General features: G+C 39.9%; 1 protein-coding gene across 2 annotated transcripts; it reads right to left on the bottom strand.

The window, feature by feature from the left end:
• Window positions 1-4,824: 4,824 nt before the first annotated feature.
• Window positions 4,825-7,548, bottom strand: pax7a (paired box 7a). 2 transcript variants are annotated; one of them, XM_060070022.1, is made up of 4 exons: window positions 6,971-7,548; window positions 5,799-6,034; window positions 5,347-5,476; window positions 4,825-4,982 (listed from the first exon to the last, which is right to left on the bottom strand). In XM_060070022.1, exons 1-4 carry the CDS (start codon window positions 7,053-7,055, stop codon window positions 4,840-4,842), a joined length of 594 nt encoding a protein of 197 aa, XP_059926005.1. In that variant the 5' UTR covers window positions 7,056-7,548; the 3' UTR covers window positions 4,825-4,839. The 2 variants fall into 2 exon arrangements, with proteins under 2 accessions (XP_059926005.1, XP_059926004.1); XM_060070021.1 differs by having other exon boundaries at window positions 5,332-5,476; window positions 6,971-7,545.
• Window positions 7,549-10,695: the final 3,147 nt, after the last annotated feature.

Raw genomic sequence — 10,695 nt, 5'->3', positions numbered from 1 at the left:
CCGTCATAGTTATTATGCACGTGTTGACGGTTCTCACCTTAAAGTTTGGCGGAGCAATATTATCGGTAAAATGATTAGTCATATTTATAATAATAAAACATGCACCAATAAGAATTGCACTGGGATCTTTTTCTTTTTATAAATCGATAAAAAAAATATAGGCTATTATAATTGTATTTAAACCTTGACCGCATGATACATAAATATAATCCGATTATAAAATACATGATAATAATAATAATAATAATAATAATAATAATAATAATAATAATAATAATAATAATAATAATAATAAATATGAATATCAAATGTCAGAAAAGAAAGAAAGAAAGAAAGAAAGAAAGAAAGAAAGAAAGAAAGAAAGAAAGAAAGAAAGAAAGAAAGAAAGAAAGAAAGAAAGAAAGAAAGAAAGAAAGAAAGAAAGAAAGAAAGAAAGAAAGAAAGAAAGAAAGAAAGTAAGTAAGAAAAGAGGTCTGAGTATGTGTTTGGAGGTTCGGGCTGAGAATTGAGAATATCTCTTCCATGAATCTGAATTTCATGTGAATAGGTAGGCCCAGCTTTTTCAATATAGCATATAGCAATCTCTGGCTTACTTTATAAGCTACAAAAATAGCGCTATAAAAAGTGAGAGCAAAATCTCGTAGGCCTATATTGAAACATTAAACACAGGATACCTGCAGGGCAACACAGCCCTCCTTAATGGGTTTCGCATGCTTTGAGGCCGCTAACCAGCCGTCTGTTCTAGATTGAAGTTAAGAGGTTAGCAAAGCCTACATTATTTCAAATCACATGTCAACTTTTGTTCCCGCGATACTTCGAAGTCTTATGGTCTCAATTGCATTGTATATGGAACATTAGTAGAAACAACAGCGCCTTGTTCCTGTGAAGAATGCAATTATTATCAATCTTATCCAAAACTATACAAACAATCATAAGGAGCGGGATGGTTGGACGGAACGTCTTCCAACCACAAATAGGCCTACGTTTAGTATAATGACTATTATAAGTAGGCCTACCATTATTTTTTCATTTAGATGTAGGCCTATATGTGATAGACCAGAGTCCGCTACCCAATTTCCCGTACATATCGTTGGAGTCGTCCCTCTCCCCATCCATTCAGCCTCTGTCTTAAGATAAATAAAGGAGTTAATTGGCATCTAAGCGCTGCCGAGATAATTGGCTTGTTGGACTTGTCACCGCTGCTGCTCGTGCAGTGGTGAGGGGGGTAGGCCACTCATAAATCGTCCCTCTGACAGTTGCCATGTCGTCCTGCCACTGTTCATTACAATCAAAACGGAAGGGTGCAAAAGCATATGACAAGGCAAATAAATCACAATTGTTTCGGGGTAAACGAAAAACAGAAAATATCCTTTCACGACTAGTTTTGAAGGTGTTATTCAGCGCGAGCCTCACAACGGTTCACCTTTAAACCCGATCGACTCTGCTGCTGTCGAGGAAATTATTTAGGCGTTAGTGGTTTTTGTTTTATGGGACGGAATAATGCATGGATGTTAGTGTCCTAAAGCATATCATCGTTTTGCGTGAAATCCTTAACAAAGATAAACAGATAATATTGTTGTATGATTATTAAACTAATAATAATGATAATACAGCTGACACTTACATTTATAATAATTGATGGGCCCAATAATACATGGTCTAATATAGGCCTTCATGTTACTAGTTTATATTGTTATTATTCATATAATAATAACCATCATCACAATACCTATTATGATTATTAGCCAATATTATTATTTTTATACTATTATGGTGCCTATTATTATTTGTATTATCATTATAAGTATAAATAGTAGTATTAGTAGTATAATAATATAATAATGTAAATAATAATAATATAATAATAATTATTAGTACAATTGTTATTATTATTAGTAATATTTTTTTTCCCTATTTATTTGCCTATAATCGTTGTTATTATTGGTGTTATTTTTATTCTTTATATTATAATAATAACAATTACTCATCGATAATATCCTTCCATTCAGCTGCCCTCCTCGTAAGAACTGTAGGCCTAGCGATGTAAATTCCAGTGAAATGTGGCTTGAGTGGCTTCGGGGACAGGGGAGGTTAATCCGAGTTTAATGCAGTGAAGCACAGCGCAGGGTCTAGGCTATGATGGGTATGTTATCTCTGCCCAACATTTGGGTCTCCTTCAATTTCCAGCCAGCCAAATAGCTGCGAGAAAGTGCAGATGGAGTCACTCTCAATGCCTGAGGAGAAACGTTATTAATAGCTAAATAACTTCCCCATACTTTCACTAAATCTCTCTCACACAGTATTCCAGATGGATTTGTTTGAAGTGGTCCCCCCGCTTCATTCCCCTGTCCTTCTCATTCAGCTGCAGCTTTAGACCCAAAATATAGCGACATTATATATGTCTGGCCTCTCCAAACGCGCGCACGCACGTACACGCATGCGCACGTGTTTTGGGCGAACATTTTATGCATATCGCGGCCTATATTTCCCTCCAAATTCTCGTTAACATATAACTTAGGCTATTACCCTTGTCTTGGGGAAAGAAAAGAAAAAAAAAACGTTGAATTGCGATCGACTTACGTGGTCATTTAATTGAACGTGCACAAGGAACCCGACCTGGAGCTTTGGATTGTGTCGCGCCCGCTCTCTCATCATCCCTCCCCAATGCGCAGAAAGCCCGCCTGGCCTCTGTTTGATTAGATGGAGAACCCAGAGGTAAGCCGACGATTTGCTGAAGTGGCCGTCGCCTGTCGCCAACTCGCATGACTTTGTTGATTCAGGTCTCCGAGCGCACATCCATCTTTTCTCTCTGAGCGCAGACCACATTATCTCTCGTAGATTTTTCTCACATTGAAACCCTTTCTCTCTAATGGATGTTTAGGCCTGTTATTGTGATTATTATGATTATTGTGTGTTGAGAACCCGCACATCTGTCACCGCAAGCGAAGGAGGCGCCAAGTTAAGGGCGCTTCATAAATAGCTCATGCGAAAAAGGGATAGGCCCATGCGTTTTGTTGAGTTTAGTTAAATGCATTACATGTGGAATGCCACTCAGGGCATAGCCCTACTATTTAAAACCCACCTATTTTTGGCCTTTTAATGCTAACATGGTTTATAAAGCCTTATTAAGGTTAGTCCTAGAAGAAAAAAAGGAATGCTGTTTAACCAAAGAAAAAAATGAATTCATAATAATACATATAGGCATAAACAAATAGGCTGGATAAATAAAACGAGTCCCGTCAAATCTGGATAAGTAAAGCAACAATCTCCTGAATTGTTGGCCCCAGGCGAGCAGCGAGCTCCGCGGTGAGATGAAAGTAGAGAAATAAAAGGCTCCGTTTAATCTGCGTTTAAAGCCCCTCGCGTCAGGACTGCGCTTCAGACCCGGGGAGTGAGGACTGATTGGGGATAAATACATTTCTTACCATTTCTTACCATGCCTGCGAGCTATTACACCCTGCACGAACACAGCCCCCTATTCAGCAAACATCGTTTCCACTACTTACTATAATAAGTATTAATATTATTATTAAATGCCATTCGGGATGCTGGTAGCTTAGAACTGCATTACGGTAGGGGATGGATCTTTTTCAGGGAAAGCAATTATTTAGTATTTTAAACACAAACAAAAAACAACAACATAGAAGCCATCACTCATGGATCTCTGTAATCAAGTGATGCTCAGAAGTCGCTCCTTTCTGTTCAATCTCATCCGACCACAACATGACGTGTAGGGCTACCCCGATATGATTCCAATCTGCCAAAAGTTAGACCATCAATTCATAGAAAATATGTCTGGAAGAAATGACCGCAAAACGACCACCGCCACAGAGAAACTGGATGCATGCTTGTTCAAGTGCACAATGGTCAAACTTTTCTAATCCATCAATTAATTATAAAATATGAGATAAGTATTTACCAGCCCCATATTATGCCTTATTCGATAATGAATCGTATAATTTAATATTTACTTGGCCGTTGAGAAAATTCCTTATGTATATTTACAAAATAATAGATAATCTTTCCAGTATTTGCCATCGCAGCTATATATAGAAAATAGCCTATAGAAATCCTATAGAAACACACACGCATCCATCAGGTCTGAAGAAGTTTCACAGGCTTTGGGTAGGCCTATAGTTTGTCCATTATTGTCTGCACATCATTAAATCATTAAAAGGACCTAGGGTACTCGAAAGAGCTTACACGGATATGATCCTAATATGAATACAATATTAGTTTAAGTTCATGTTCTGTATCCAAAAGTTTCCACTCTCCATGGTCCTAGGCGGATGTTTGATTTGGGCAAAGGAAGAGTTGAATGTAGCGCTCTGCTATCCCAGACGGGTCGTGATGGGCCACTAAATGACATCTATTGTGAAATGGGTCAACTGTCAGCTGTCGTTTAGTGATCGCTAAACGAGCGAAAGGGGGAATTTGTTGCACAAATTAATTTTCCGCAGCTAAATACCTTCTGCCAAGGCGCTCATAAATAATTGAGCAACTGAACTGTTGGTTCGAAGTTGGGAGCAGATTAAATTCACTGGTGCAAGAACATCCCCGTCTCTTTAGTTATTTTATTTTAATCTCGATTACCAAATGTTTTACAATGTTAACATTTTATAGATATAACGGCCAGTATTATTATTTTATTATTGTTTACATTATATATATTTTTTTTTAATATTTTTTTATTATTATTACTACGGTTGATACAAACAATTCAAGTGTACCATAGAAAATAACAATATTAAAATAATAATAACAATAGGCCTAATAATCTATCATTTGAGGCCCCACAATCTAACGCTGATAGAAGCATGGCGACTTTAACCTGTGTTATTAATTTAGCCTACCTTTATCACCCAGGATGCCATCGATGCTATGCTTTGTTTTCTTTTCCCCATCTTCATCCTTCTTATCACAATCATCCTCGTCATCTTTTTTGCCAAACCGGGCCCTCAACACGCGGCTGATGGAGCTCACTAATGGCAACAAAAAGTAAACGGGTGATTAGGCCCAAATCTAACTAACATCAGGTCAGATGGTGCACTTCATGTTGACTTTGGCAGGAAATACAGTCGGTGTCATTCGTACAAGTTTCAGAATGAATAACTGAACAAAATGTTGACTTTTGCAGGGAAATAGGTCACCTGGGTCAAATTACCACCAAGCAACGGTCAGAATACAAACAATAATAGATTTGTGTAGTTTTTATGTTGGCCAAATAGATTGATGGTATCCACATGTACTTCTACCACTGACGTGTACAATGTGCACGTAAACACCACCAATGTGTTGTTCAACGTCGGTAATAAAGGAAAGTGTGCTTACCAGAAGATGCCTCACCTGAAGGAACAGTGCTTCTGTCGCACACCCCGTCCTTCAGCAGCTTGTCTCGGATCTCCCAGCTGAACATGCCGGGGTTCTCCCGCTTGTACTCCTCGATTCTCTTCTCCACGTCGGGAGTTGCCACTTGCTTTACGGAGTTCAACGTTGAAGAATCGGAAAAAGTAAATAAATCAAATAAACAAAAGAGAGAAAGAATTAAAATAGAGAAGGAAGAGGCCGATTTAATCAGAAGCCCTGTATTATTTCACGTTATTGTTGATTATTTGGTGCAACAAGAGCCTCAAAAATGGCAGGCCAACGTGCTGATATGAACTTTATGTCACAGGTAGTCGTGCCTCATGGGCCGACTGGCCTCATGATCCGTGGAGATGGACCTCGGCCGATTTGGCCATAGCCATAGCCTTTTTTTTTTTTTTTTAACACATTCATTCATCATGTCTTGCACTCACCCTGGGCTTGCTGCCGCCTATGGCCCCAGGACGAATCGAACCGGTCTCCTGGTACCGGCACAGTATCTTGGAGACGCAACCGTGAGAAACTCTCAGTTGTCGCGAGATTACACAGGGTCGGATTCCATGGTGGGCCATCTCTACTATCTTGTGTCGGATGTGATTGGGCAGTGGCCTCCCGTTGATGAACACTCCGCCGAGCTGGTTGACGCGACCCTGGCCCAGAGGAGTTGATACTGCACCGCAACACACAACACACTCACGCTTATTTAACTGGCAACAGTAATAATACCCAATATAGACACTTTATTTTAGTGAATAACATTACCACTAGAACAACTAAACTATAGGTAAGGGGTAGGCCTATGTGTGAGAAACAAAATGGAAAGATAACATATAATTGTCTTAAAGCATTTTAAAAAAGAGGCCCAAGTGCAACATGAATTCTGTCTGACAGTATCAGAGGCGAAGAGCACTTCAGCATCCAATTCCACATTCAAGAGACGTTAAAGAGCGTGCCACTCTCCGCCTCCATTATTCCTAGTCATGCTGTACAAATATTGGCGTGATCTTTCGAGTTGTCTCCTTGCTGTGTGTATTATTGCCATTTCCAGCAACGGGACACTCGAATAAAGCCTGGAGCTCGTACAACTTGCGAGCTTCGTGGCTTTGTATCTTAGTTTCAAGCACTTGAGCACGCACTGGCTGTAATGGGAAAACTGCCTCCATAAATGCATGCAAATAAAAATCTCTGTTTTGTGCAGACATCCTGCTGTCTCAGCGTCAGGCGGTAACCCATCTGAAACACTTTAATTTGAGCAATTTATTTGCATCACAAGGCGGCGTAAAGGAATTAACTTCGTGCTCAAAATATATTAATGGAGCCTACACATAAACCCTCTTCAGAGTCAGACATTACGTATGCATAAACAATAAGTAGCTACAAGTAATTATAATTTGTTATTATTATATGCTGCTATTCTTGTCAAAGTGTAAAACACTTTAAACATTTAGATATAAAAAACAAAGGACATAGGCTATAGCTGTAGACTATAATCGGCTGTACATGCAGTGTCCCTGTTGATCCAGCCGTAAACTGGGAATAGATTGAGCAATACGGTTTAAGTTAAGTATATTTTGGACATAGGATAGGGATAGGATCTAAATCTCACCTTCCAGGGGGAAGCCGGTGCGCGGATAGTTCTGGCCCGGCGCAGGGCGCATCATGCGCGGCATAGTTCCCGGTAAAGTAGCCATTCCAGCTCCTCAGCACAACACCAAACACAGCCTGGAAGAACCTCGCACACTCAGAGGTCCGGATTCCAACAAAAAAAAAATGAAATCTTGCGATCGCAGAGACAGTGGTTCTTCAGATGTAAACAACGCTCAACAGCTCTATGCTCGAATCCCAATTCCAAAAAACTTGTGTATAAAACCCCTTCCACGGAGAAACGATGCTCGTCACTTGTGCGAGGAAATTGCTAAAAATACCCCCCCACACACTCTTTTGCCGCGTGTGTGTGAGTGTGTGTGTGTGGAGTTATTGTAAATCAAGGGGGTAGGCCTATACCTTGCGCTAAATCAACGAATTTGTAAAAAGTGTGTTTTATTCTTTTCCTCGGTAGGCTACACTTTTGTGGTGGGTCGTTTTGATAAAGCCTGCGTGCCGGTTGGAAGGAGTTGAAGTGGCCAACTTTAGTGTAGGTTGGAGGAGGAGACAGTGGAGCCATTTCATAGGCTCGCTGCGTTTCTTTTATGGATGAAAGAGAGGGGTTTTGGCCAAGCACCGTTTAACCAATCAGACAACGAAAAAAGGATTTATAGAACAAATTATATTTTCAATTCATGAATGCTACACCCCGTTTGACATTTAAGGTATGGGAGGCAGGTAAAAGACAATCTTCCCAACTACTATTGTAGTTTGTATAGGCTATTATTGTGGGCTGTTTGTAATAGAAAAGGTATTTTGACTAATTTATTTTCTCAATATGCCCCCAAGTAACCAGTCCAGGACTACTCCTGTAATACAATATGAGGTTAGTTATGAGAAGTATATGTGAAACTATGACTCTGTTATTGGATGTCAACCTTAACTAAACAGATCAAAAAGCCAGCCATACTAAAATAAAAAAGATACCCTAAGTAATTATAGATATTATCATTTGATTATAGGGAATGTCAGCAAACATGTGGTGTCTAGGCTGCTGCTTAATAATCGATGTGAATCTAACACATGTATATTACAGCTATTTAATTGTAATTATTAAATAATGACTTACGTTATAATAAAAATAACAATATTTTTCTTTACCCTGGTATAAAAATCACACATATACAATGCCTTTTCAATTTGTATGCATATAGTCAAATATGACAAAGACAAGCGACCCTAATTTAAAATATCTTTCAGGTCGTCAGACCTTAAATTAAGATGCCTAACTGTACGCATCGAAATCACTTCAAATAGACTAGTTTACCTCCAATGGACGACAACAGGTTGCCTCCGACCAGGGTAGTCCACATTGCATTGCAAAGTAATTGCTTTAAGGTAATTATATAGCTTGCAACAATTCCACATGAATAGAGAACACATGGCAGAAAATAAGAGGTTCTTGTGTCAACTCTGTGGGCCCGCCGTGCATATAACATTGTGTGACAATCGCCGTAGAAAACACTCCTGGTGGAAGGCAATTTCACAAATAATTTTACCAACAATTAGGGAGTGTGGAGGGGTGAAATGGCGATTTCACATGTAGATGTGCCGGTGGGGAGGACCCGATACCCTGCCGAACAGGCCTGACCCTCGCTCCCCGGCTTTGGTCTGCTTCACATGGGACAGAACGCACAAAGAGCGCGCCTCAGCCTCCTGGAAGGGCTCAACGAGCATTGGATTAAGTCAAGCATCATTCAATCATGTGGTATCCAAACAAAAGATATGTTTCAAAACTCTTATAAAAAGCCCAGCATGCCCTTTGATAAATATTCCCTCCCTCCCCCCCTCCCCACCCACAGCCCCACTTCTCCCCCCCTCTGTTGTTTCTCCGTCGCCCCTCTCTTCTTTCACAGGGCGAATACTAATATTTCATAGGTAGCCAACATTGAAAATAATTCGAAGGCAAGCAAATAAACGCTTTACGCACGGTGGATTTCTATTGGCTGTTGATCGCTGTCAATTGATGAGCCAGTTAATAAATTAGGTTATGGGCCTAGATGTAATTAAGTAGGCTAACACTATTTACAAGACGCATCAAACAGTATCCTCTCACAGGTATGTTGAGGCAAGTCAAATAGTTGTTTGCAGTAGATCTACGGCTGAATTTTCGGTTGCTTGGGACAAAAAATAAATGCACAATTATTAAAATAATTATTATTTTTTATTATTATGATGATTATTAATAATAATTAGTTAATTGAGAATAAACATGAATAAGACAAATATTTTTTTCAATCACAAAACCTACTTATTCCAAAAACGTTGTTTTGTGTGGTCTACCGTTTTATCTTCCTTCCCCCAAAGTTTTTAGAAAAACAAGTGCCCACTAGTGGGAGGCCAGGCTACTGTCTCCCTTCAGCTCTGATAGTGACAGCCTCGTTTAGGGTAGGCATATCAGAAATATCTAAAACACCCATTTCAATGAGATAATCATCTGGAAATGATAACACTGATACACACTGATACACACTGATACACACTGTTACACATAAATAATATTTTAAATGCTTCGCATATGAAATGTACTTTGAATAGTTCAACCTGCAAAAGGTCTTTGCTTAGAAAAAAGCAGGCCTTGTAAGCATTATTAACATTCAGAATTTCCATGAAGAGCACCGCACATTTTGTGGTCCACTTTGGAAATATAACACTTTCAAGTGCTAGCTTCCAGGATGTTTTATATTTTGCAACCCGAAATAAAAATAAAATAAATAATAATACTAATTTTGCCAACCCTACACTAAGAACAAATAAACAAGGTGTACTATTCAATGTCCACACTATGCACCTGCCCGATTTCACCCCTAAGCTGCAATCAATAGGTGGAAAATGATCCACTCCTCACAGAGCAAGGTGATCAGTAAGCTGCATCCTGCGCATATACCAGACCATCTATGTCCTTTAAAACGTGTGTTGACCTCCATGTTGAGCAGTCAGCGCAGACCCCGGCTATATTCATTATTCAGTGCCTGTAGGGGGGCGTTCAACCCATCCTAAGACCCCTATGGATATTAGAGTTAAACTTTCATTCATTCATGCTGGGGCTCCACTTTCGAGTGATAAAGCCAAAGTTCAAAAGTTTTGAATGATGTTTTAAAGTGGATTACCGTGATTGCTCAATGGCAATGCTATTCACCTTCAAAACCAACTGAGGATTTTGTGACCTCTCCGAATGACATGAGCTCCGAAAAATGTAATCAGAATGAATTTAGCCGTCCAGTTCACTCCTTATGCTCCGTCTCCACTGGGAGGATGCAGTGTTCAGAGCAGGACTGACAAGGCAATGATGTATAATATCTTGTCCTCGGTAGAGAGAGAGAGAGAGAGAGAGAGAGAGAGAGAGAGAGAGAGAGAGAGAGAGAGAGAGAGAGAGAGAGAGAGAGAGTGTGAGTGAGTGAGTGAGTGAGTGAGTGAGTGAGTGAGTGAGTGAGTGAGTGAGTGAGTGAGAGTGGCAGAGAGAGTGGCAGAGAGAGTCGCAGAGAGAGAGAGAGAGAGAGAGAGAGAGAGAGAGAGAGAGAGAGAGAGAGAGAGAGAGAGTGAGAGAAAGGGAGAGAGAGTGAGAGAAAGGGAGAGAGAGAGAGAGAGAGAGAGAGAGTGAGAGAGTGAGTGAGTGAGTGAGTGAGTGAGTGAGTGAGTGAGTGTGTGAGTGTGTGTGTGTGTTTTGTCTCTTGCCAAACCTAAACC

This window comes from Gadus macrocephalus, chromosome 13 (assembly GCF_031168955.1).
Source record: "Gadus macrocephalus chromosome 13, ASM3116895v1".
Taxonomy (NCBI): domain Eukaryota; kingdom Metazoa; phylum Chordata; class Actinopteri; order Gadiformes; family Gadidae; genus Gadus; species Gadus macrocephalus.
This window is presented reverse-complemented; position numbering and strand designations above follow the sequence as displayed.